Source organism: Acomys minous (assembly GCF_964271855.1).
Source record: "Acomys minous genome assembly, chromosome: 9".
Taxonomy (NCBI): Eukaryota; Metazoa; Chordata; class Mammalia; order Rodentia; family Muridae; genus Acomys; species Acomys minous.
In genome coordinates, this window is record NC_140490.1 from 82168972 (window position 1) to 82193229 (window position 24258).

At 56.2% G+C, this 24258-nt stretch overlaps 1 protein-coding gene across 8 annotated transcripts; it reads left to right on the forward strand.

The window, feature by feature from the left end:
- The first annotated feature begins 5254 nt into the window (after nt 1–5254).
- Nucleotides 5255–23951, forward strand: TLE2 (TLE family member 2, transcriptional corepressor). Of its 8 annotated transcripts, none has more exons than XM_084796478.1 (21): nt 5255–5392; nt 5662–5775; nt 5889–5986; nt 6360–6423; nt 6675–6719; nt 8792–8854; nt 11728–11802; nt 11978–12161; nt 12421–12440; nt 13126–13236; nt 14022–14066; nt 14336–14485; nt 17206–17344; nt 18325–18485; nt 19181–19254; nt 19402–19651; nt 20535–20782; nt 20874–21021; nt 21597–21747; nt 22915–22991; nt 23712–23951. In XM_084796478.1, the coding sequence occupies exons 2-21, from the start codon at nt 5752–5754 to the stop codon at nt 23817–23819; spliced, it is 2235 nt and encodes a 744-aa protein (XP_084652604.1). In that variant the 5' UTR covers nt 5255–5392; nt 5662–5751; the 3' UTR covers nt 23820–23951. The 8 variants fall into 8 exon arrangements, with proteins under 8 accessions (XP_084652604.1, XP_084652605.1, XP_084652611.1 ...); XM_084796479.1 differs by having other exon boundaries at nt 19184–19254; XM_084796485.1 differs by having other exon boundaries at nt 18325–18449; nt 19184–19254.
- The last annotated feature ends 307 nt before the right edge of the window (nt 23952–24258 follow it).

Below are 24258 nucleotides of genomic sequence, written 5' to 3' on the forward strand. Positions count from 1 at the left end.
TTTTTTTGAGGTGGGGTTTCTCTGTGTAGCCCCTGTCTGCCCTGGACTCTGTAGACCAGGCTGGCCTAGAACTCAGAGATTGCCTGCCTCTGCTGGGACCAAAGACGTGTGCCACCAAGTCTTTTTTTTTTTTTTTTTTTTTTTGGTTTTTTGAGACAGGGTTTCTCTGTGTAGCCTTGGCTGTCCTGGACTCGCATTGTAGACCAGGCTGGCCTCGAACTCACAGCGATCCGCCTGCCTCTGCCTCCCGAGTGCTGGGATTAAAGGCGTGCGCCGCCACCGCCTGGCGCCACCAAGTCTTTTTTTTGGCCATCCTGGACTCACTTTGTAGACCAGGCTGGCCTCGAACTCACAGCGATCGGCCAGCCTCTGCCTCCGGAGTGCTGCTGGGATTAAAGGCGTGCGCCACCACCGCCCCGGGCTCCCTAGTTAGAGGTATTTTTAATGAGTCAACTCCTACTGCAGAACCCCAGTATAAAACACCTACATCTAGGAAGCCTTGGGGATTTTCTAAGCAGCTTTGTGACTCCAGGCTCGGCCTTCCTTGTCTTCTCTGCTCCTGAGTCCCCCTCCTTACTCAAGCCCAGGCCACAGCAGGGGCCACTTCTCTGGGAAAACCCAGGCACTAAGTTTGGGGGAGGGGTGGCTCCCCCATATTCTTAGGGAGAAAATGACTGTATGCGCGCGCGCGTGTGTGCGTGATTTTTTTCTTTTTTCTCCTCTGCCAAGCCAGGCAGGGAACTGGGGCTCAGAGGTCACCTGCGAGCCCTGGGCCAGCAGGAGGGGACCGGCCTGGCTGGTGGCCAGTGGCTCAGCTGGGGGCGCGGGGAGGGGGAGGTTGGCGCTGTCGGAAGCCAAAGGCTTTGGCCTCCCTGAGGGAGCCGCTTTCCCGGCCCGGGTCGGATCAATGGGCTGTAATTATACCGCGCCGGGCCGGGAGCCGGCGGGGAGGGAGCGGGAGCTGGCAGGAGGGACGCGGCGGGCGGGGGCGCGGGCCAAGCCGACCCACGTTACTTTGAGTGACAGCCCGAGCCTGTGCGGCGCGCGCGAGCTTCTGGGATATGTAGTTTCCCCCTCCGCCTCCCAGTCCAGCCAGCTTACTCGCGGTTGCAAGGTCCGCTCTGGTAAACTAAGGCACTCCCAGTACCTCCAGCCTCCAACCTGTCCTGTGATTTAATGGCTTAAAATGAAATAAGCTTGGAATGCGAACTGGGATTAAAAATAAAACCCCAGCCGTTCCCTAGGCCACCAAGGTGCCTTCGGTTCTCTTTGCCTCAGTTTACCTATCTCTTAAACAGGACGAAGGGCCCAGTGGCCACTAGGTAGCCACTAAAGCGAGGGACTTATATTTATTTTTTTTTAATATAAAATGTTTTGTGACAGTAGCCCACGTTGGTCTCGACGTCTCAACCTTCCTTCTGCCTGAGTTTCTCAAGTGCTGGGGTACCTGGCATCCTCTGCCATTCAGGATTCACGGGGCTTTTATTTTTTAAAGGGGACCCACCATGCTCAGCTCAGGGACCACCACGCGGGTCCCCACTCTCTCCGGGTATGTATGGGGGGGGGAGCCGCACACCCGCCCTACCGGGAGCTTTCCTATTGGCCCAACCCAGCCCACCGCCTCCTGCTATTGGCTGTTGAGCACCCGGCGCTCATTGACCAGAGCTCTGGGTGACGTCAGAGACCCATGTGGGAGCTTCGGGAGCCGATTGGTTGGCTCGTCCGGCCAACCACGGCGGAGATAGGCCGGTCCCCGGCAGCTGGGCGGCCAGTCTGATTTAAGGTGGTCCGAGCAGTCCCCGGTCCCGGCTCCGAGTAGCAGCCTTTTCCCTCTCCCCGGCTTTTTAATCCGGGCAGTGGAGAACCGCGGAGCCTGGGCGCACTGTGGCAGGGGGCGCACTGCAAGACCAGAGCCCCCACTTTACAAAGTGGGGGAGATCCGGGGACAAAGTTAACTGTGGAAAAGTGACTCAAAGGGAGGGAGGCTCTGCGGGTGCTTGTCACTTCGCCGGGTGTGATGGCTGTGTACCCACGGATGGGGGTCAGGCCGTCGCGAGGGAAACCCCAGATCATATCCTCCGCTTCCACAGAGGTTCACAGACTGTGCCTTCCCTGGCCACACAGCAGAGGGACAGTGGCCCTCTCCTCCAGGAAGTCCCCTAGGGTCCCAGAACCAGGCCCTGCCTCTCCTGTTTGGGGGAGGGTGGTGGTTTCTCCTTAACCTCGGGCTCCTTCAGCTGGCCTTCTGCTGGGAGGAGTCAGAGGGTAGCCTTGGGCTGATCTTAGAATAAATTGGAGATAGCACTGGGGGCGGGGGCGGCGGGAGGGGATTCCAGGAAGTGAGAGCCCAAGAGTCAGAATTCAAATTAAGTCATCCCAGGGATCCGGTCCTGAAACAGGGGCGGGTGCAGGGCGTGGCCAGCACAAATAATACTTGGAGGGAACGTGTCCTCCGCATAATAGGGAGCCTTGGGAGACTGTTCAGGGTCAAGTACGGAGGTTAAGGGTCTCCAGCTGGAAGGGTGCTGCGTGGGGGCGGGGCTGGTCTCTGCGGAACTTGGCCTTGAACTCTCCAGTGACTTGGTGACACACACACACCTGCGGTCCTGACTCACCAGCTGAGGCCAGCCTGTCCTACTGAGTGACAGACGCTGCCAATAGCAAACTAGCTTGATTTGGGGGAGATGGGGGGGAGGTTTGGCAAAGGCGACTGCGGCGCAGGAAGAGGAGATTCTGGGGTCCCAGGGCCTCCAGGGGATCAGAAGTTCTCAGACCCTAAGAGCTGGGAACCCTTGGCGCCTGGGATGGCTGCCGGACATACTATTTTCTCAGACTCCTCAGGAGGCAGGAGTGTAGCGGTGTGTTCCTCAGTCTCGCCTCAATGCCTGCTTTAGTTTTGAGGCAAGCCCTGAGGAGTTGGTGTGTGTGTGTGTGTGTGTGTGTGTGTGTGTGTGTGTGTGTGTGTACTGGCCCTTATGGCCTAGGGAGGGGCAGCCACAGAGACAGAACGACCTGCAAGGAAAAATGACCAGAAAAGAGTAAATCAGTCCTGCAGAAACCAGGACCGAGGGGTAAGATGATGTGTTCCAAGTACCAGGTGCTGGAAGATGCTGCAAGGGGCAGGTACCAGGAGAGGCCTTTGCAGGGGAGAATCTGAGTGCTTAGAACCAGGAAAGAATGTTCCATGTGGAAGGGACTGCTGACTGTACATCATCTACGAAGTCCTTAAGGCTGGCCTATGCCTAGGATGCCGGCGAGCACAGTAGTCCAGGGCTCCATCCCTGACCACGCCCCAGCCTCTCCCTAGGGGTCCTAGGCGGGGCTCCGTCCTGACCACGCCCCATTCCCTCAACTAGGGACTTGTCCGTGGGGCTGGCGCCCTCGGGGGAGTTTACTGAAGGCTAAATCTCTGGGTCTCTCTTCCTGTCACTTTCTGGGCCCACCATCTACAACATCAACCTCGCAGAGCCCTGTCCCACGCATATGGCACCAGTGGCTCGTGTTTGTTACCCGCTGTCATCGCTTGTCTAAATTCTTGCTGTCTACGTGCAGCTCCTGAGCAGACAGCTGTGCTCCTGGCTGGTTTGTGGCTCCTCTCCCAGTCTGATCAGAGAGCGCTCCAATCTGTCCTCTTACCCTGGAAGTCCTGGGTTTCAGCTAATACCCTCCTGCTACAGAGCCTGCCCACGAGTTCCATGAAGGCCCTTGCGCCCTGTAGTTGACTTAGCTGCCTGCCCACAGAGGTCCCAATGTTAATATGGATGCCAGGGCTTTCCCCCATGATCGTTGCTGTCCACTGTTTACCAGTGCACAGTGGTCTACAATAGCACTGGGGTACGTTTACTGAGTGACTTAGTGATGGAGCAAATCTGAGGGTTCTTTGTTTGTTTGTTTCTTCTTTCATCACTTTACCACCTCATCCCTGTTTTTTTTGTTTTGTTTTGTTTTGTTTTGTTTGTTTGTTTGTTTTTTTGGTTTGGTTTTTGGGGAGAGGGTTGTTTCTGTGTTTTTGAGACAGAGTTTCTCTGTAGCCTTGGCTGTCCTGGAACTCACTCTGTAGACCAGGCTGACCTCAAACTCAGAGATCCACCTGCCTCTGCCTCCTGAGTGGTAGGATCAAAGGTGTGCGCCACCGCTGCCAGCTTCGGAGGTTTCTTCTATGTAAAACTCAATAAAGAAAGCCTGGCGGTGGTGGCGCACGCCTTTAATCGCAGCACTTGGGAAACAGAGACAGGTGGATCGCTGTGAGTTTGAGGCCGGCCTGGTCTACAAAGCGAGTCCAAGACAGCCAAGGCTACACAGAGAAACTCTGTTTAAAAAAAAAAAAGACAACAAACAAACAAACAAACAAACAAAACTGAATAAAGACTTGCCAGAGTTGGAAATAAAGGATGGACCTGGAAAGGGTTCTCTAGTGACAAGTGGCTTCTTGGGTCTGGGAGATACACTTAACCTTGACGGCAGACCCAAGGGAGCCTGTGGCACAGGCCTGTTGTCCCAGATGCTACAGGGCTGCGCAGAGGATTGCAAGCTCAAGTTTTGGAGGGGGCAACAGCATCAAGGCCTTGTCTGCAAAAGTAAAAGGAGTGGAGTCCCGGTCTAGAATCCCCAGTGAGGGGCTGGGGGCATGGTCAGGGTAGAATCCCGACCAGAATCCCCACCCCTGGGGGCCTGGGGGCGTGGTCAGAGGTGGAGCCCCTGCCTAAGATGCTCTGGTTCATCCCCAGAGCTGAGGTTTTAAGTGCTAAGTTTGAGGCGTCTGGCCTTCTAGGAGCTCATTCTGACGGAGGAGGTCACCCGGTCGGCTGGGCTGGCGGTGGCACCAGGATGCAAATCAGTCCTGGGCTCTGAGCCTGGCCAGGCTGTCCTGGGCCTCGTCTCTGTCCTGGTCCTCCCCGGAGTTGGGGCAGCACTGGCTTGCAAACATAGCCTGGGTCTGCCCTTCCTGGGGCAGGTGTGTGTCTCTACTTCGCGCCCGGGGGTGTTTATCCTTCATGGGGCGCAGTGTCTCTGGCTCAGAGAAGCCACTTGCAGCCCCAGGGTCCCGGAAGCCCCGCACGGAGATGATTTTGTGCCTAACTTCTCTCTCTCTCCTCTCTCTCTCTCTCTCTCTCTCTCTCTCTCTGTTAGTGGAGGTGGGGCGGGAACACTAGGATCGAACCCAAGCCTCAGTTTCCCTCGCGGGTCTTGGGAGCGGAGGAAGCAGAGCAGGCGGGGGCGATGGTGCCACCTTAAGGCGGATCCCGCCCGCGGCTCCCAGCCGAACCCCGCGGAGGGAGGCGGCTCCGCAGCCACCGCGGCCACTAGCGCCGACCCCGGGCGGCAGCCACGGACCTGCGGCGCTGACTGCAGCTGCCCCCGGGCTGTACGACCCGGGGCGCGCTGGCGGGAGGTGGGGGCGCAGCGCGGGGTGCTCGTCCCTTGCCCCGGCAGGCTCTCTCCCTGGCTGCTCTTTCTTTGCGTTAAAAAAAAAAAAAAAATCCCTCCCCCAGCTCCAGCTTCTCTCCCAGCTTTTCCAGCCTCAGTCTCGCTGCACCCCAGCTCTAGCTTAGCACCCCAACTACCACCAGCTCCGCCCCCGCACCCCACATTCTATCCCCCAGCTCTGCATCTCACGTTCTACTCCCAACCTCAGCCTTGCACCCTAAATTTCTCTCTCAGCTCCACCTCTGCACCCCAGTTTTCCTCTTGCCACATCCTCAAGCCTCCACGAAGCTGGGGGGCCCCTTCTCTCACCCGTCCATCAACAGGATGTACCCCCAGGGAAGGCACCCGGTGAGTACTGAGATCCCTATCTCTGGCTGCAGGAGGTGGGGACTAGGGAGAGGTGCCCTGCCTGCCGGTGCCCTGGAACTCACCCCGGTGTCCTTCCCCTCTGTCCCTCCCAGAGCCCGCTGCAATCGGGCCAGCCTTTCAAGTTCTCAGTCCTGGAAATCTGTGACAGGATCAAAGAGGAATTCCAGTTTCTCCAAGCTCAATACCACAGGTAAGCGCCCCCCCCCGTCCCCCCTCCCCCGCTCTAGGCGCTGGGAAGCTACAGGGTTGTGTGTGCGCGCGCGAAGGACATCCTGGAGGGGGTGTGGTCTCCAGGACAAGGGGCAGAGCTCACTGGGCCTACCGGAGGGCTTCCTGGCGGAGGTGGTGTTGCCAGGGTGAGGTGAGTAGGTCCTGGGAAAGCCTTCCCTGAGGAAAGCTTCCATCCCAGGAGAGTAGGCCTGGACTCGCCAAGGGCTGGCAACAATTTCCAAAGAAGTTGGCAACGGGCAGCCTCCACCTGTCCCTATGGAAACTGACCCGTGTGGGGTGTGGCAAGGCAACCCCACCCCCCCTTTTTTTTTTTGTCCAATTTTCCCACCCAGCCTCAAGCTGGAGTGTGAGAAGCTGGCCAGCGAGAAGACAGAAATGCAGAGGCACTACGTGATGGTATGGGGTACCCTGTTCTCGGATAGCAGGCACTGTTTCTGTGGGTACCCCTCCACCCGGTATTAGGGACTGCCTACTTGTCCCATCTCTCTGAGCCCAACCCTGATCCATCTTCTTGGCTCCCCGCCTGGGTCCCCATGGGGCGCCTCTGTCCTGCTCTGACACTTCTACTCCTTGGGCTGAGCCCCCTCAGCGTCCCCAGGGTGGGGTCCCCCGGCTGTCCACACTGGCCAAGACTGTCTCCTTTGCAGTACTACGAGATGTCCTACGGACTCAACATTGAGATGCACAAACAGGTGACCTGCGGGGGGGCGGGGGTTGGTTGGGTGGGGGAGTGTCTGTGTGGGAGGGGCTTGCGGGGTGGGCGTGTCTGTGTGGGAGGGGCTAAGGACATCCACGGGAGGTGGGGGTGAGGGTGGCAGGTGTCATCCTCCGAGTCCCCATGGAAGGAGATTTTACTAGGCATCTAGGGAAGGTGGCCTGAGGAGGAACAGCAGAGGGAGTGGAGTGTCCCCACAGAGGAGGGCCTGGGCCATAGGCCAAGAAGGTCTTGGAGGCAACTTCCATCCCGTTAGGGACTCCGCAGTTGTGCGATAGACCCCAGGAGCCTGTGATGGACTCTGGGAGCCTGTGATGCACCAGTGAAGCTTTTAAGGACTTAAGATTCTGAGATATCCCTGAAGGTTCTGAGGACTCAAGGTTCTGAGATAGCCCTGAAGGTTCTGAGGACTCAAGGTTCTGAGACAGCCCTGAGAGTTCTGAGATAGCCCTAGAAGTTCGGAGGACTCAAGGTTCTGAGATAGCCCTGAAAAGTCTGAAGACTCAAGGTTCTGAGATAGCCCTGAAAGTTCTGAAGACTCAAGGTTCTGAGATAGCCCTGAAGGTTCTGAGATAGCCCTGGAGGTTCTGAGGACTCAAGGTTCTGAGATAGCCCTGAAAGGTCTGAAGACTCAAGGTTCTGAGACAGTCCTGAAGGTTCTGAGATAGCCCTGGAGGTTCTGAGGACTCAAGGTTCTGAGACAGTCCTGAAGGTTCTGAGATAGCCCTGAAGGTTCTGAGGACTCAAGGTTCTGAGACAGTCCTGAAGGTTCTGAGATAGCCCTGAAGGTTCTGAGATAGCCCTGAAGGTTCTGAGATATCCCTGAGGGTTCTGAGATAGCCCTGAAGGTTCTGAGGACTCAAGGTTCTGAGACAGTCCTGAAGGTTCTGAGATAGCCCTGAAGGTTCTGAGATAGCCCTGGAGGTTCTGAGGACTCAAGGTTCTGAGACAGTCCTGAAGGTTCTGAGATAGCCCTGAAGGTTCTGAGGACTCAAGGTTCTGAGACAGTCCTGAAGGTTCTGAGATAGCCCTGAAGGTTCTGAGATATCCCTGAGGGTTCTGAGATAGCCCTGAAAGTTCCGAAGACTCAAGGTTCTGAGATAGCTCTGAAGGTTCTGAGATATCCCTGAAGGTTCTGAGGACTCAAGGTTCTGAGATAGCTCTGAAGGTTCTGAGGACTCAAAGTTCTGAGACAGTCCTGAAGGTTCTGAGATAGCCCTGAAAGTTCCGAAGACTCAAAGTTCTGAGATAGTTCTGAAGGTTCTGAGATAGCCCTGCAGGTTCTGAGATAGCCCTGGAGGTTCTAAGGACTGCTTCCGAGATAGCGCTCCAAGTTGTGAGGTTGGTCACATGAGCTTCCTGGGCTCCAGCATGTGGTGCTGGGTTCTGAGATGGACTCTGTGTTGTAGAGACTGACTCCAGAGGTCAGTTGTTAACCCTGGGTCCCCAACGTGGCCAGTGGCTCTAGGGGGTCCTGAGGGCTCAGAGACCTGCCGATGAATGGATTTATAGGCCACGCCCCCAACCCCATCTCACAGCAGACTCCATGCTGGACTCCCTGCTGCGCAGTTAGCCCAGTGGACTAGGAGTGTGGGGTGCTGGGGTGCTCCGCCCCCATATGCTTCCCTGGGATTCTGTTGGTCTCGGCGCTGATGTGGGCAGTGGGAGGGACGGGCCCCGGGTCCACTCAGTAACTGCCCTTCCCTGGAGGAAGACGCAAGCCTGGTAGGGGACCAGAGGCAACCACAGAACACCCCCAAATAATTAAGGAGAGCTGGGGTGCGTCAGCTGGCCACACACCTTCTCTAGGGCTTCGGATCGATGAGATCGATGAGACTCTGTCGGCCTAAACTGACGTCTCAGAGGGCTTCGGTGGGGCGATCTTGAGGTGTCTGTGACTTGCAGAATATCTGCCTCCATTACCCCAAGCATCAGGAGGCCACGACTCCCCCTGCCACTCAGCTCCACAAATGCTCAGGACACCTGGGGCCGGGTGATGGAGCCGGCTGGCTCCCTACAGCCTCATCCATCTTGTTGCTTCCCTGCCAGGCTGAGATCGTGAAGCGCCTCAGCGCGATCTGTGCCCAGATGGTCCCGTTCCTCACTCAAGAAGTGAGTGCGCCTGCGCAGAGCCCGTGGGGAAGGGAAGGGGCAGGGTGGGTGTCCTGGGCCCAGGATGCGCTGTTGCAAAGGACTCCCACACCGAAGGGACCGATGGGAGACTGGCTGAGACTGGGGACCGGGGACTTTCTGTGCCTCATGCGTCTGTGTGCACGTGCATGAGGTCAGCGTCGGTGTCCTTCTCCGGGTGCCGTTCACCTTCATTTGCTTTATTACAATTTTCTATGTATTTAATTTTCTATGTATGGGTGTTTTGCAAGTGTGTGTAGTACCGCTAGAGGCCAGAAGAGGGAGTCGGGTCCTCCGGAATTGGAGTCACAAGCGGTTTGTGTGAGTGCCAGGAATCGAACTCTGGTCTTCTGAGAGACCAGCTGGTGCTCTTAACCACTGAGCCAACCCATTAATTTCGGGAGGGGGATCATGGGCCATAGCACACCTGTGGAGGCCAGAGGCCAACTTGCTGGAGTGGGTTTCAAGGACTGAACTATGGTTGTAGTTCAGGCTTGGCTGCAACCATCTTCATCGTCACCTCCCGAGCCCTCTCACCACACCACCCCTCTTTAATAGGACCGGAACTCTGATTGGCCTGGAAATCTGCCACATTGCTGATGTTGTTTGGTCAGCGAGCCTCAGTGTCTTTTTTTTTTTTTTTTAGATTAAAAAAAAGATTTATTTATTTAATTTATTGCATATGAGTGCTTTATCTGCAGAAGAGGATATCAGATTATATTATAGGTGGTTGTGAGCCACCATGTGGTTGCTGGGAATTGAACTCAGGACCTCTGGAAGAGCAGGTGGCGCTCTTAACCACTGAGCCATCTCTCCAGCCCTTTTTTTTTTTTTTTAGATTTTTGTTTATTTATTACGTATATACTTCTGTCTGCATGTACACCTGCACACCAGAAGAGAGCACCAGATCTCACTATAGATGGTTGTGAGCTACCATGTGGTTGCTGGGAATTGAACTCAGAACCTCTGGAAGAGCAACCAGTGCTCTTAACCACTGAGCCGTCTCTCCAGGCCGAGCCCCAGGATCTTTCTGTCTCCTCACCCGTGCTGGATACAGGCACATGCCACCATGCCTGGCCTTTTCCAGGGCTTCTGGGAAATAGAACCGAGGCCCCCATGCTCATACGACAAGCACTTTACTCACCAGGCCGGGTCTGTAACCCTGGCTCGGCTCCCTGGATGGTTGGTCAGGGTGTACCTGCACCCGGCTGTGTGTGTCCCGCAACCAGGTCTGTTGGTACAAGTCCTGGCTGTGTGACTTTCCGCAGGGTACATGCCTCTCTGTGTTTCCCTCAGGGTCCTGACGGTTAGGTGAGCAATCGCAGGGTGGGGGGTGGGGTGGGGGACACTAATCCTTACAGAATGGTACTCGGTGAGATGAGCTCACAGGGAACACTCTGCAGCTCCCTGAAGTCATCAGATCCAGGCCCAGGAAGTGGGCTAGTGGGGGAGTGGGCCCGGGAAGGGAATGGGACAGTTGAAAAGTTCTGGAGGCTTAAGGCCGGGGTGGGGGGTGGGGAGGGGTGGGGGGATGGGGGATGGGGTGGGCGGTGCGTGAAGCCCAGTGATCCCTTGAGTGAGCTTCACACCTCTGCGCCTCGAGTGCTTGAGAAGGCTCAGAATAATAAACTTTGTTAGGTGGGTTTTTTGTTTTGTTTTGTTTTTTAGTACAGTGATTTTGAAAACACAAGAGTAAGCACAGACAGAGGTGAACTGGTGTCAAAGGCTCATTGAGACAGCAGAGGGTTTCCTGGGAGCGACATTGGTGTTGGCTGTTGCCGCTTCTGTGTGGAGGTGGTCCTGCAGACACAAACTCAGGGTGGGCAGGCTGGGTACCTCATGCAGCCAGCATCATCAGGTTTCCTCTGAGGAACCTTCTGCTCCCCCACACCGCACCCCCCCTCCCCCAGGGTAGGCGACAGATTGTCTTACAGCGAGGCCGGGGGCACATGTTACCACCCGATGTCCCATATGGGGCCACCAGCCATGTGTGCTGAAATTTACTGACTTCATCCATATTTAATGTTGCGGGGCTGGATAAACATGCCGGGTGGCTTCTCTCCTAGCCTGCACACCCAGCTCTCGGCTGCTCATTCTGTGGGTGCTTGGCATGTGGGTACTTAGTATGTGGGTATGTGGTATATGGGTGCTTGGATGTGGGTGCTTAGCATGTTGATGCTTGGTGTATAGGTACTTAGCATGTGGGTACTTAGTATGTGGGTGCTTGGTATACAGGTATTTGTATGTGGGTGCTTGTTTAGAACACAGCTCTGTAAGGGGGCAGAGTGTGGTGTAATACTGAGCTGCTGGCAAGAGCTTGGCAGGTGGGACCCGGCCCGGGAAGCCCTCAGGGTTCAGGATGCCCCCCACAGAGCACAACCTGGAGCTGTAGCCCCAGAACCTGGGGGAAAAGGCCCAGACTCTGAATTGTCGCTAAAGATATATTTGTATCCGGATGCGGTGGTGGCGCACTCCTTTTATCCCGGCCCTTGGGAGGCAGGCGGATCACTGTGAGTTCGAGGCCAGCCTGGTCTACAAAGCGAGTCCAGGACAGCCAAGGCTACACAGAGAAACCGTGGTGTCTTGAATGGGGGGGGGGGAGGGGAAGGTGTATTTGTTTCTCTTTTATAAGGGGAAGAAGCTGTAGGAGACTGGACAGGAGATCCTGGGGCTGCTGTGTGACCCGACCTCAAAACATGAAGATAGCCAGCACCCACCTCCGCCTTACACACACACACACACAGAGAGAGAGACAGACAGACAGACAGACAGACAGACAGACAGACAGACAGACAGACAAGAAACAGGCTGGGCCCCAGGACAGCCCTCTCAGCACACCCCTCCCCTCCCCCCAGCACCAGCAGCAGGTCCTCCAGGCTGTGGACAGAGCCAAGCAGGTGACCGTGGGGGAACTGAACAGCCTCCTGGGGGTGAGTCACCCCAGCCCCGCCTAGGGGACGGAAGCCCTGCTCCTGGCCCAGGCACCTAATGGGTGCTAACCTCCGTGCATTCACTCACGCCGGTTCACCCCCTGCGCTCCCTTGTCCCCCCCCTCGTGCCCCCCGCCCCCCGTCCCCCGCCCCGCGCCATCCTCTCTCCCTTCAGCAGCAGAATCAGCTTCAGCCGCTGTCCCATGCACCCCCTGCGCCTCTCACCCCGCGCCCAGCTGGTCTGGTGGGTGCTGGAGCCACGGGGCTGCTGGCCCTGTCCGGGGCGCTGGCTGCGCAGGCCCAGCTGGCGGCTGCGGCCAAGGACGACCGCGTGGGTGCGGACGCCGAGGGGTCCAGAGGTGAGTGGGAGGTCAGGGTGAAGCTTTGATGCTGGCGGGGAGGGTACCAGCCACCAGGGGCTGGAACTTGTGGGGTTCAGGTTTCCTGTTGTGTCCTTGGGGACATCAATAGCTCTTTTTGGGCATCTCCCTGGGACGTGGGAGGGCAGGCCGGAGGCTTCTGATCCGGAAGGAGCTGTTCTGTGCCCTAAGGCTCTGAACTGTTGGGTACCAACCCTGATTGTCTGTTTTCTCTCTGCTTCTGCCTGCCATCTGCCAGCGGACAGAGCTGTGAGCGGGGTGAGTGACAGCTTCGTGTGGGCTGGGGTGGGGGTGGGGGTGGCGGGAGGGGGCTCGGCAGGTCCCCAGCCCTCGCCACCTGGGCGCGGGATGACACCAATGTCACCTAGATGCTCGGCCTAGGACCCAGGGCCTGGTAGACAAGGTACAATATTGTTCTGAGAAAGGGTCTCCCTAGCTGGCCTTGAGCTCACAGAATCCTCCTGCCTCTGCCTCCTCTGGGGCTCTAGGATTAGAATTATATACCATCAAGCCAGCTGCAGCTTATGCAGTTTGAGGCATGGTCTTGCTTTGTGGCCCAAACAGCACTGGGCGCGTGGCAAGCCTTCTGCGTGGTCTCTTCGGTTCTGCTGTGATGGTGTGCCTCAGCAAGACCCCACTGGGTCCTCGTGCGGACGCACCCCTTGTCTGGCTCTGCTGAGTTTCCATCTCCAGCTCTTAGGGGTCGGCTATGGGTGTTTGGTGGGTCGTGAGTCCCACCGTAATGCACTTTAATGGGACTCAGTTTCCCCATCTGTATAATAAGATTATTCATTACTCTATCAGTTTACAGAGGCAGAGAATTAAGCACCAAGGCTGAGGTAGAATCCCTGCCTAGAACCCCACCCCCACCCCCAGTGAGGGTCACTCAGTGTTGGCTGGATAACCCATCTCACACCCTTCCCCTCTCCCTGTCTCCCTGGAGAGTGCCTCCCCCTCCCCTCCTGAGAGTCTAGCGGAAGAGGAGCATCCTAGCAGCCGAGGTGGCAACGGGAAACCGCAGAGAGCAGAAGACAAGGACCTGTCAGGGCCTTATGTGAGTTTGTGTGAGAGAAGCAGATGACTGGGATGGACAGAGATAGACCAGACTGGCCCCTGGTCAGATCCAGGGACATTCAGGATGCTCACTCTGTAGCCTCCCACGGTTTGTGGGGGCGTGGTCAGGGTGGAGCCCCACCTAGAATCCCCCAGTGAGGGGCTGGGGGCGTGGTCAGGGTGGAGCCCCACCTAGAATCCCCCAGTGAGGGGCTGGGGGCGTGGTCAGGGGTGGAGCACCGCCTAGAATCCCCCAGTGAGGGGGCTCGGGGCGTGGTCAGGGGTAGAGCCCCGCCTAGAATGCCCCAGAGAGGAGCTGGGGGACATGATTTAGCACAAGGGAAGGTGCACTTGGCGGGAAATTGGGAGACAGCAATTCTGCAGAATTCAATTCAGGTTGCACCCGTGGCCCCTTCCGGCGGACCCAAGTGTGGTCAGCCTTGCTGTCTAGGTCAGGAATCATGTCCAGCATCTGGGATTGAACGTGGAACTTGGTGTTCCTGCAGAGGGCAGTAGGAGCCAGAGAGGGTTAATAGAGCTGAGGTAGGGAGGTTGAAGGGAGCCTCCCTGTGCAAGCTTGGTCAGGCTCCCTTTAAGGTCGAGAGGCTGGAGTGTGTGTGTGTTGAGGGGGAGCGGTGTGGGGTGTCGGGGTTGGGAGTGTGTCAGAGATGGACAGACAGACCTGCCTGAGAGATTAGTTGTGTTGAGTTGAGGTGGGGAGAGCGCTGGGCAGGGGTGTGGAGGCAGGGGCATGAATAAAACTGGGTGCTCTCTGTCCTCCCCTAGGAAAGTGATGAAGACAAAAGTGATTTTAACCTGGTAGTGGATGAGGTGAGGTGGGGGGGGCTGTTGGGGGCGTGGGCAAGGGAGGGGCTGAGGGAAGGAATTCCTGGCTGTCCCTGGCGCATCAGACTGGGGGCATGTGGAGCAGGCATGCCTTGTCACAGCACAGGTGGGGAAATCGAGGCCCACAGAACAGTGAAGTGGGCTACCCACAGATTCCCCAGAAGTGAGGCGGAGGCCACCCGTCTCCCACGGAGTGGGGTGCCACATGGCGGCTATGGGAATCTCCCCACTCAATAACACCTTCTCGAAATCAGGACCAACCCTCTGAGCCCCCCAGTCCTGTGACCACCCCCTGCGGAAAGGCACCTCTCTGCATCCCTGCCCGAAGGGACCTCACCGACAGTCCAGCGTCCTTGGCCTCCAGTTTGGGCTCACCGCTCCCCAGAAGCAAAGACTTAGCCCTGGTAAGGAAGAGGGGTGTGTGTGAAACTCATTTTATTCATCCTAGGGTGGCCTGGAAACAGATACAGGCAATGAGCAAATCAGCCAGGCTGGGGCAACGTGGCTTCCCACATTCCTTTTTGTTTGCTTACTTTCATTGCGTTTGTTTTTTTGTTTTGTTCTGGAGACAATATTTCTTGGCCTCCAGCTCTTCCTATAGTGTAGGATGGCACTGAACCCTAATCCTCCTGCCTCTGCCTCCTCAGGACTGGCTGGCAGCTAGCTGCCTTACCACGCCTGACTTTTTTCTCTTGACTCTTTGGGCCCCCCATCTCCCCATCCAGAAGACTCTGCTGAACCTCAGGAAACATTTTAAAAGCAACTTGGTGACCAAGCTGGGCCAAGAAATAGGATATCAAGTGGGGTCACTCACTTCTTGCAATGATGGGATCCCCCCTGCCACCCCCAGCATTGGCTCCTTGCTGGCCTGTAGCTTGGTCCCCAGCAGAGGCCTCCCCAGCCCTGCCCCAGATGGCCCCCTGGAAATCTGGCTCCCTCCCTGGGTCTTCCTCAGACCCTGTGCCCTCCACTTTACCCAAGGAGAAAGATGATGTTTCTAGCCTCCCCGCCCCCTGCTGGTTGCCATGGCAACAGCCAGCCGTGTTATGCTCCCGGGTTATCTAATCCCCTACCCACCCAGAGAGACTTTAGGGGTGCAGCACCACTTAAGCTGGTTGGGGAAGCCCCCCAATGGTGTCCCTCAGCCCATCAGGGTCATTTCAGTGTGGGGACCTGTCACCCTGTGTGAGGAGACAGACACAGGTCAGAAAGCAAGGGAGTCGCCCTGCGGTGGTTCCTCCAGGCTGGAGGATCCAGAATCCAAAGTCAGTTTAGGGCTAGCCTCAGATACCTGGGCCCTGTCTCACAAAACATCCCTCCAAAAAGCAGAGGCTTGACTGCCAGCCCCCTTTATAAAGTCTCCCCTTGGGGAGGGACAAAGGTGGGTGACACACCTCACCTGGGCCTGAGGATCCCTCTTGGGCCAAACGTCCACTGCTCTCGCAGCCTGTGATTTCCTTACTGGTTTTTGAGACATGGTCTCATGCTATAGACCAGGCTAGCCCGGAACTCACAGAACTCCACCTGCCTCTGCTCTGGAGAGCTTGCACACCACATGTGGCAGTCTCTAAACGAAAACTTTAAAAAAAATTTTGTTTTGTTTTGTTTTGTTTTTTGAGACAGGGTTTCTCTGTGTAGCCTTGGCTATCCTGGACTCACTTTGTCGACCAGGCTGGCCTCGAACTCACAGCGATCTGCCTGTGTCTGCCTCCCAAGTGCTGGGATTAAAGGCGTGCGCCACCACCGCCCGGCAAAAAATATTTTTTTAATTAATTAATTTTGATACAGTGCTTTGCCTGCATGAACACCCACAGGCCAGAAGAAGGCACTAGATCTCATTTTAGATGGTTGTGAGCCACCATGTGGTTGCTGGGAATGGAACTCATGACCTCTGGGAAAGCAGACAGTGCTCTTAACCTCAGAGCCATCTCTCCAGCCCCATTAAAACATTCTTAAAAAGCCGGGCGTGGTGTCGCACGCCTTTAATCCCAGCACTTGGGAGGCAGAGGCTGGTGGATCTCTGTGAGTTCAAGGCCAGCCTGGTCTACAAAGTGAGTCCAGGACGGCCAAGGCTACACAGAGAGACCCTGTCTCAAAAAACCAAACCAAACCAAACCAAACCAAACCAAACATTCTTAAAAGCCAGGTGGCAGTGGTGATTCACACCTGTAATCCCAGCACTCGGGAGGCAGAGGCAGGTGGATCTCTGTGAGTTCAAGGCCAGCCTGGTCTACACAGTGAGTCCAGGACAGCCAGGTCTACACAGAGAGACCCTGTCTGGAAAAACAAAAAATTAAAAAATTAAAACAAAAAAAAATTGTGTGTGTGCACACAAGTGCTATAGTGTGCATGTGAGGTCAGAGGTCAACTCTGGGGACGCCCTCCTCTCCTACCATGTGGGTTCTGGGGATTGAGCACAGTTGTCATGCTTGGCTGCAGTCCCCTTTCCGTCCTGAGCCATGCTGCCAGCCCAGTGACCTCTGCCTGTTGCTTTCTCTGTATACGTCGCTGTCCCCAAGAGTCTCCATCTCTATGCACGAACCCTCTGCTGTGACTCAGTTCACACCCACGCTCCCGAGGGTGTATTCACACCATTGATCTAGGCCCATCTGGCTTTCCTGTGTGCCCACCGAGTGTGTGAGAGATGAGCTGTGTGCACACGTGTGTATGTGTGTCTACATGTGTCTGAGTGTATCTGTGTTTGTGTTTTTCTGTATGTGTGTGTGTGTGTTTGTGCCCATGTGTGTGTCTGTGTCCACATATGTGTCTTGAGTGTGTTTCTTTGTGTGCATGTCTGTGTTTTCATGTGTGTGTCTGTGTATGTATCTGCATATGTGTCTGTGAGTATGTCTGTGTGTGTGTCTGCATGTGTGTCTGTGAGTGTTTACATATGTCTGTGTGTGTGTCTGCATATGTGTCTTTGAGTGTGTCTGTGTATCTATGTGTGTGTTTGTGTGTGCATGTCTGTGTGCGTGTCTGCATATGTGTCTGTGTGAGTGTGTCTGTGTGTGTGTGTGCGTGTCTGTGTGTGTGTGTACATGACTGTGTGTGTGTGCACGCACGCACGTGTGCCCTCACTCCGCTCAGCTGGCTTCAGAGTAGTCCCTGCTCTCTTTCTCCACAGAATGATCTTCCCACAAGCACTCCTGCCTCCAGGTCAGGTGGCCCCTCTCCACCTCAGGACTCGTCCACCCCGGGGCCCAGCTCTTCCAGTCACCTCTGCCAGGTGGCAGCCCAGGCAGCGCCATCCACAGACAGCGTTGGTGAGTCCCACATCGCCAGCACACCTCTTCTGGGGACTCCCCAAAACAGAAAGGAAGAGAGTTTGGCCATGCCTGTAATCCCAGGCGGGCCTCTGTGAGTTCGAGGCTAGCCTGGGCTATAATGAATATTATATAAATAAAGAGAGGGCTGGAGAGGTGGCTTAGTGGTTAAGAGCACTGCCTGCTCTTCCAAAGGTTCAATTTCCAGCACCCACATGGCAGCTCACAACTGTCTGTAACTCTAAGATCTGACACCCTCACACCAATGCACATAAATTAAAAAAAAAAAAAAAAGCTGGGCGGTGGTGGTGCACGCCTTTAATCCCAGCACTCTGGAGGCAGAGGCAGGCAGATCACTCTGAGTTTGAGGCCAGCCTGGTCTACAAAGTGAGTCCAGGACAATCAAGGCTACACAGAGAAACCCTGTCTCAAAATAATAATAACAACAACAACAATAATAATAATAATAATAATTAATAAATAAATAAATAAATAAAGGGTGAGTGAGGCTGATAGCTGGGGCCTCTGACCCCAGATTACTACCTAGAATGTCCTTTAACCCCTGGTGTCTTTTGCCCCCCTGTGGGCCTCAGTTTCCTTCTTGTTGCTACTGCTTAAGAGAGAAAACTGCCCAACACTTGGGAGGCAGAGGCAGAGAGATCGCTGTGAGTTTGAGGCCAGCCTGGTCTATAAAGTGAGTCCCGGACAGCCAAGGCTCCACAGAAAGACCCTGTCTCGAAAAACAAAACCAAACACAAAAACAGAGAACTAAGGCCAGAGTCAAGTGTAACAATTGTGAGACAAGAGTGGGCTTTAGTTAGCTGTGTGACCTCAGGTTTGTTGCCCAACCTCTCTGTGCTGGTCTGGTTTATTTCTCCCCTGGGTCTGGGGTTTTGAAGGATGTGTAGGAGTTTATTAGGTGGTAGCCAGGGAAAGCGGGGCTTGCGTATGTGAATGTGTGTCCTGTCCTTCTCACTCAGCCCTGAGGAGTCCCCTGACCCTGTCCAGCCCTTTCCCCTCGTCCTTCAGCCTGGGCTCCCACAGCACCCTCAACGGGGACCTCTCCATGCCCGGCTCCTATGTCAGCCTCCACCTGTCCCCCCAGGTCAGCAACTCTGTCGTGTACGGCCGCTCACCCCTGGTGAGTCCTCAGGGTACAGACCCACCAGGATGGTCTGCAGAGCCCAGGGGTGGAGGTGGGGGGGGGGGCAGGGGGAGAAACCGGAGCTCCATGGTAGAGCGCTCACCTGGCACGCATGAAGTCCTGGGTGCCATCCCTAGCACCATAGAAACTGTCACCCCAGCACCTGGGAGGCTAAGGCAGGAGGATCAGGAGTTCAAAGCCAGCCCATACCACAGAAGCCAATATTTTTTAAAAAAAGAATGTGGCTGGGCGTGGTGGTGCACGGCTTTAATCCCAGCACTTGGGAGGCAGAGGCAGGTGGATTGCTATGAGTTGGAGGCCAGCCTGGTCTACAAAGCAAGTCCGGGACAGCCAAGGCTACACAGAGAAATGCTGTCTTGAAAAGCCAAAAAAAAAAAAAAAAAAAAAAAGAAAGAAAGAAAGAAAAAAAGAGGGGTGGGGGTAGGCCTGGTCCAAACTATGTGGGGGCAGATGACCCAGGGGCCTCAGCCCATCACTCAAGTTAGCCCCTGCCACTGTGGGCATAGCAAAAGGAACGAGGCTAGGTTACAGAAACTGAACTAGGAGGCTATTTTAAAAAGTCCAAGTAGCCATCTTCCGATCTTTTTTGGTTGATTCGGGAGGCTCATGGGCGGGGCCTGGGTGAGGGGTTGCTTGGCGCCCGTGTCCTGGGACACTTCTCTGGCCTCCAGCAGATGGCCTTTGAGTCACACCCGCATCTCCGAGGCTCCTCCATCCCTTTGCCTGGCATCCCCGGAGCTAAGCCGTGAGTAGAGCGTGGGCTGCACTGTCTCCAGGGTGCATGGGAGGCGTGGGTCCCTTCTTCCTGGGAACACGCCTGTGGTAGGCCCGGACCTGTGCTGGAGTAGGGTCGGGTGAGCCACCCACTCACCTGTCTCTGCGGCCTCTGCAGCGCTTATTCCTTCCACGTGTCTGCGGACGGCCAGATGCAGCCGGTGCCCTTCCCGTCTGATGCGCTGGTGGGCACGGGCATCCCTCGCCACGCGCGGCAGCTGCACACGCTGGCCCACGGTGAGGTGGTGTGTGCGGTCACGATCAGCGGCTCCACACAGCATGTGTACACAGGCGGCAAAGGCTGTGTGAAGGTGTGGGACGTGGGCCAGCCAGGCAGCAAGACACCTGTGGCACAGCTGGATTGCCTGGTGAGGGCAGGGTCTGTAGGGTCAGGGCAGGGTCTGTAGTGTCAGGGCGGGGTATGTAGGGTCAAGGCGGGGTCTGTAGTATCAGGGCGGGGTCTGTAGGGTCAGGGCGGGTCTGTAGGGTCAGGGCAGGTCTGTAGGGCCAGGGTTGGGTCTATATGGTCAGGGCTGGGTCTGTAGTGTCAGGGCGGGGTCTGTGGTGTCAAGGTGGGGTCTGTAGTGTCAGGGCGGGTCTATATGGTCAGGGTGGGGTCTGTGGTGTCAGGGTGGGGTCTGTAGGGTCAGGGCAGGGTCTGTAGTGTCAGGGCGGGTCTATATGGTCAGGGTGGGGTCTGTGGTATCAGGGTGGGGTCTGTAGGGTCAGGGCAGGTCTATAGGGTCAGAATGGGGTCTGTAGGGTCAGGGCAGGTCTATAGGGTCAGAATGGGGTCTGTAGTGTCAGGGCGGGTCTATATGGTCAGGGTGGGGTCTGTGGTATCAGAGTGGGGTCTGTAGTGTCAGGGTGGGGGTCTGTAGGGTCAGGGCAGGGTCTGTGGTGTCAGGGTGGGGTCTGTAGGGTCAGGGTGGGGTCTTGGGTGTCGGGGCGGGGTCTGTAGTGTCAGGGCGGGGTCTGTAGTGTCAGGGCGGGGTCTATAGGGTCAGGGCGGGGTCTATAGGGTCAGGGAGGGGTCTGTAGTGTCAGGGCGGGGCCTGAGGGTTAGGGCAGAGTCTTTAGGGTCAGAGTGAGGTCTATAGAGTCAGGATGGAGTCTAGAGTCAGGGCAGGGCAGGGCCTGCAGGGCTGGGAGGGGTCTGTAGGGTCAGGGCGGGGCCTACAGTAGCAAGTGAGTCTGTGGAGACCTTGGAGGAGTGCCAACCCCACCCTGGCCTGCTTCTTGCCGTGGCAGAACCGGGACAACTACATCCGCTCCTGTAAGCTGCTACCTGACGGGCAGAGCCTGATCGTAGGAGGCGAGGCCAGCACCCTGTCCATCTGGGATCTGGCAGCACCCACGCCGCGCATCAAGGCCGAGCTGACCTCATCCGCCCCGGCCTGCTATGCACTGGCCGTCAGCCCCGATGCCAAGGTCTGTTTCTCCTGCTGCAGCGACGGCAACATCGTGGTCTGGGACCTGCAGAACCAGGCCATGGTCAGGTGTGTGTGGTGGCCCCGGGGGTGTGGGGGGACAAGGGGCGGGGTGCACAGGTGGCTGTGGGTGTGGACACCTGCCTCCGCCCCCCCCCAGACAGTTCCAGGGCCACACGGACGGGGCCAGCTGCATTGATATATCGGACTATGGGACCAGGCTGTGGACTGGGGGCCTGGACAACACGGTGCGCTGCTGGGACCTGCGCGAGGGCCGCCAGCTTCAGCAACATGACTTCAGCTCCCAGGTGCACCCACAATCCCCGGCCCTCCCGGGCCTGGAACAGGGGGTCTGTGGAGACCGCTTGGTGGATGAATGGATAAAGTGTTTGCCTAGCTAGCATGAGGACTCGAGTTCAAATTCCTTGAACCAACATAAGAAGCCAGTTATAGTTAACAGGCAAAAACAAAAAAACAAACAAACAAAAAACAAACAAAAAAAAACCAAACCCAAACCTGCCTATGTGTGGCGGTGGCTCGCCTTTAATCCCAGCACTTGGGAGGCGGCAGCAGGTGGATCTTTGTGAGTTCAGCCTGATCTACATAGTGAGTTCCAGGATGGCCAGACTTGTACAGGGAGACCTCATTTCAAATATCTAAAATAGAACGATGATGATGATGATGATGATGATGGTGTAATACCACCAAGCAAAGGGTGACTCCGTATAGCCCTTCTCCCCAACCCCCATCGGTCAGAGCCCTGAGCCACCTGTGTGGCTCCCTCTACCCAGAACGCTGTGGTTCTCATCCTTATGTGGGGCGCCCCTGGGTCTCCGGCATCATGCGCAGCCCTGGGGTCTCAGCACTGTCTCTCTTGCCCTAGATTTTCTCGCTGGGCCACTGTCCCAACCAGGACTGGCTGGCCGTGGGGATGGAGAGCAGTCACGTGGAGGTCTTGCACGTGCGCAAGCCCGAGAAGTACCAGCTGCGCTTGCACGAGAGCTGCGTGTTGTCGCTCAAGTTCGCGTCCTGTGGTACAGGCCCTGGAGACCCCGTGGGGCAGTAGAGGGAGGGAGGATGCTACACCCCAAAGGCCCACGCCGTTGGGGAGGCAGAGGCAGGCGGACCGCTGTGACTTCGAGGCCAGCCTGGTCTACAAAGCGAGTCCAGGACAGCTAAGGCTACACAGGGAAACCCTGTCTCAACAAACCAAACCAAACCAAAAAGACAATGACTTACTCAGGCCTGTCTACCCAGCTACTGTCTAAACCAGTCAAAGCCAGTTTAGATAAATGCCCCCCCCCCCCAGATGTCTCAAAAAAGAGAAAAGGACTGACTAGGTGAGGTGACACAAACCTTTAAGCACTTTAATCCCAGCACTCTGTGGAGGCAGAGGCATCGCAGTGAGTTTGAGGCCAGCCTGGTCTACAGAGTGAATTCTACAACAGCTGGGGCTGTGTAGGGAGACCCTGTCTCGAAAACCAAAAAGATATGGAACTATTGAACTCACTCCATGTTGACCTCTGGCCTCCACACACCAAAGATAAAACAACTGCTTAAAAAACACAACGTTAGCCGGGCGTGGTGGCGCACACCTGTAATCCTAGCACTCGGGAGGCAGAGGCAGGCAGATCTCTGCGAGTTCGAGGCCAGCCTGGTCTACAAAGCGAGTCCAGGACAGCCAAGGCTACACAGAGAGACCCCGTCTCAAAAACAAAAACACAATGTTTAGCCAGGCGTTGTGGTGCACGTGCCTTTAATCCCGGCACTCGGGAGGCAGAGGCAGGTGGATCTCTGGGAGTTCGAGGCCAGCCTGGTCTACAAAGTGAGTCCAGGACAGCCAGGGCTACACAGAGAAACCCTGTCTCGAAAAACAAAAACAAACAACAACAAACCCACACGCACAGTGTTTTCCTCGCTAGCTGACAACTTTGGTTTTTCTTTGAGACAGGGTGTTGTCCCCTGAGAAGCCTAGGTTGCCTTCAAACTCACAGCAATCCTCCTGCCTCAGCCTCCCCATCCACGACATCCATGGAGAAATGTAGGCAGCTGTCTGGCGCTTGACTGGCAGTGCTCAGCTTTTGTCACCACAGAGTAGCAGGCTGGGGTGGATCGAAGCGTTTGGACACTGAGGCGCCTGGAGTTAGGTGAACCCCTGGTCCCTCTCTCACTACCATCCTGCCTCTGTCCCCCTTCCCCAGGACGCTGGTTTGTGAGCACAGGCAAGGACAACTTGCTCAATGCCTGGAGGACACCCTACGGGGCCAGCATTTTCCAGGTACCCCCCCTTCCCCGCCTGGTGGCCATCTCTGCGTTGTCCTGTTCCCGACATGTCCTGTTATGGAGCCCCAGACTTTGGGCTTCTCACTGAGCACACCGTCCCCAGGGTCCCCTCTATGTCATAGCGTAGCAAGTGCCAGAGCCCTGCTCCGATTCATGGCTGGGTGAGAGAGATTTTAGGAAGAGAAGGGGACACTGTGCGCTCCGGGGGAGCTCTTTCCCTGGAGGCTTTTTATAGGCCTGCTTGAGCGCACAGCCACATCTCCCTCTGGATGAGTGATTTCGGACCTCATATTCCTGCCTCAGTTGCCAGAGTGTGGGGTGGCAAGCTATAGCTGGGGCCATGGCTTCCCGTGTTTTCAGGGAGCCTTCTCCCCACTCAGCCCCAGGCTTCAATGGTGGTTACTAAGTCTCTTGAACCTTCTGTGGACATGCCACAGCGGTCTTTCAAATTCCCCATCCACCACAGACCCCGGAGCCTCTATCCGTTATTTTTAGTTAGACTCTTTGGTGACGTGGGATCCCTTTATGTCAAACCCTTCACGTGTCAGGGATGCCACTGTCCCTGCCAACCCACCCCCACCTCCAGACATAGGGGCAGACGCCCACCCTAACCCATACCTGCCAGCCTTTTCTGTCCCCCCATGCCTCACCCTCCAGCCTGTGAACTTGGCGTGGTGGTGACATGTGGCCGCCCTTTACCTCTCCTTTCTATCAGTCCAAAGAGTGCTCTTCTGTGTTGAGCTGCGACATCTCCAGGAACAATAAATACATCGTGACAGGCTCAGGGGACAAGAAGGCCACTGTGTATGAGGTGGTATACTGAGCCCATCTGCCTGCACCTCCAGATCACACGCCCTGGATGGCTACATGGACGCAGTTCCCTCTGGGTACACCCCGGCTTGCCCCCTCCCTCCCAGCCTGGGGGCCTGGGGAAATACAACATTTGTCAACTCGCTTTCCTTTCGTGTGTGCATCCAGCGTGCGGAAGCAAGGGGCCCAGGTGGGTGTCAGCCTCTGTTGCTCTCTCACCCTGCTTTTCACACAGGGTTTGGACCTCACTCACCAGGCACAGGTGGGTCAGCAAGCCCCTGGGCTCCTCCTGTCTCCACTTAGACCCAAAGCTGGGTCAGGGGTTCGTTTTTTTTGTTTTTTGTTTTTCAAGACAGAATTTCTCTGTGTAGCCTTGGCTGTCCTGGACTAGCTTTGTGGAGCAGGCTGGCCTCGAACTCGCAGTGATCCGCCTGCCTCTGCCTCCCGCGTGC

What these genes read in the sequence shown, in the direction of transcription:
- TLE2 (XM_084796478.1), top strand. Translation starts at nt 5,752, where the DNA reads ATGTACCCCCAGGGAAGGCACCCG. An exon ending in TTAACCTGGTAGTGGATGAG is followed by an intron (nt 14,067 to 14,335) that starts GTGAGGTGGGGG and finishes TCTCGAAATCAG; the next exon opens with GACCAACCCTCTGAGCCCCC. An exon ending in GAAGCAAAGACTTAGCCCTG is followed by an intron (nt 14,486 to 17,205) that starts GTAAGGAAGAGG and finishes CTTTCTCCACAG; the next exon opens with AATGATCTTCCCACAAGCAC.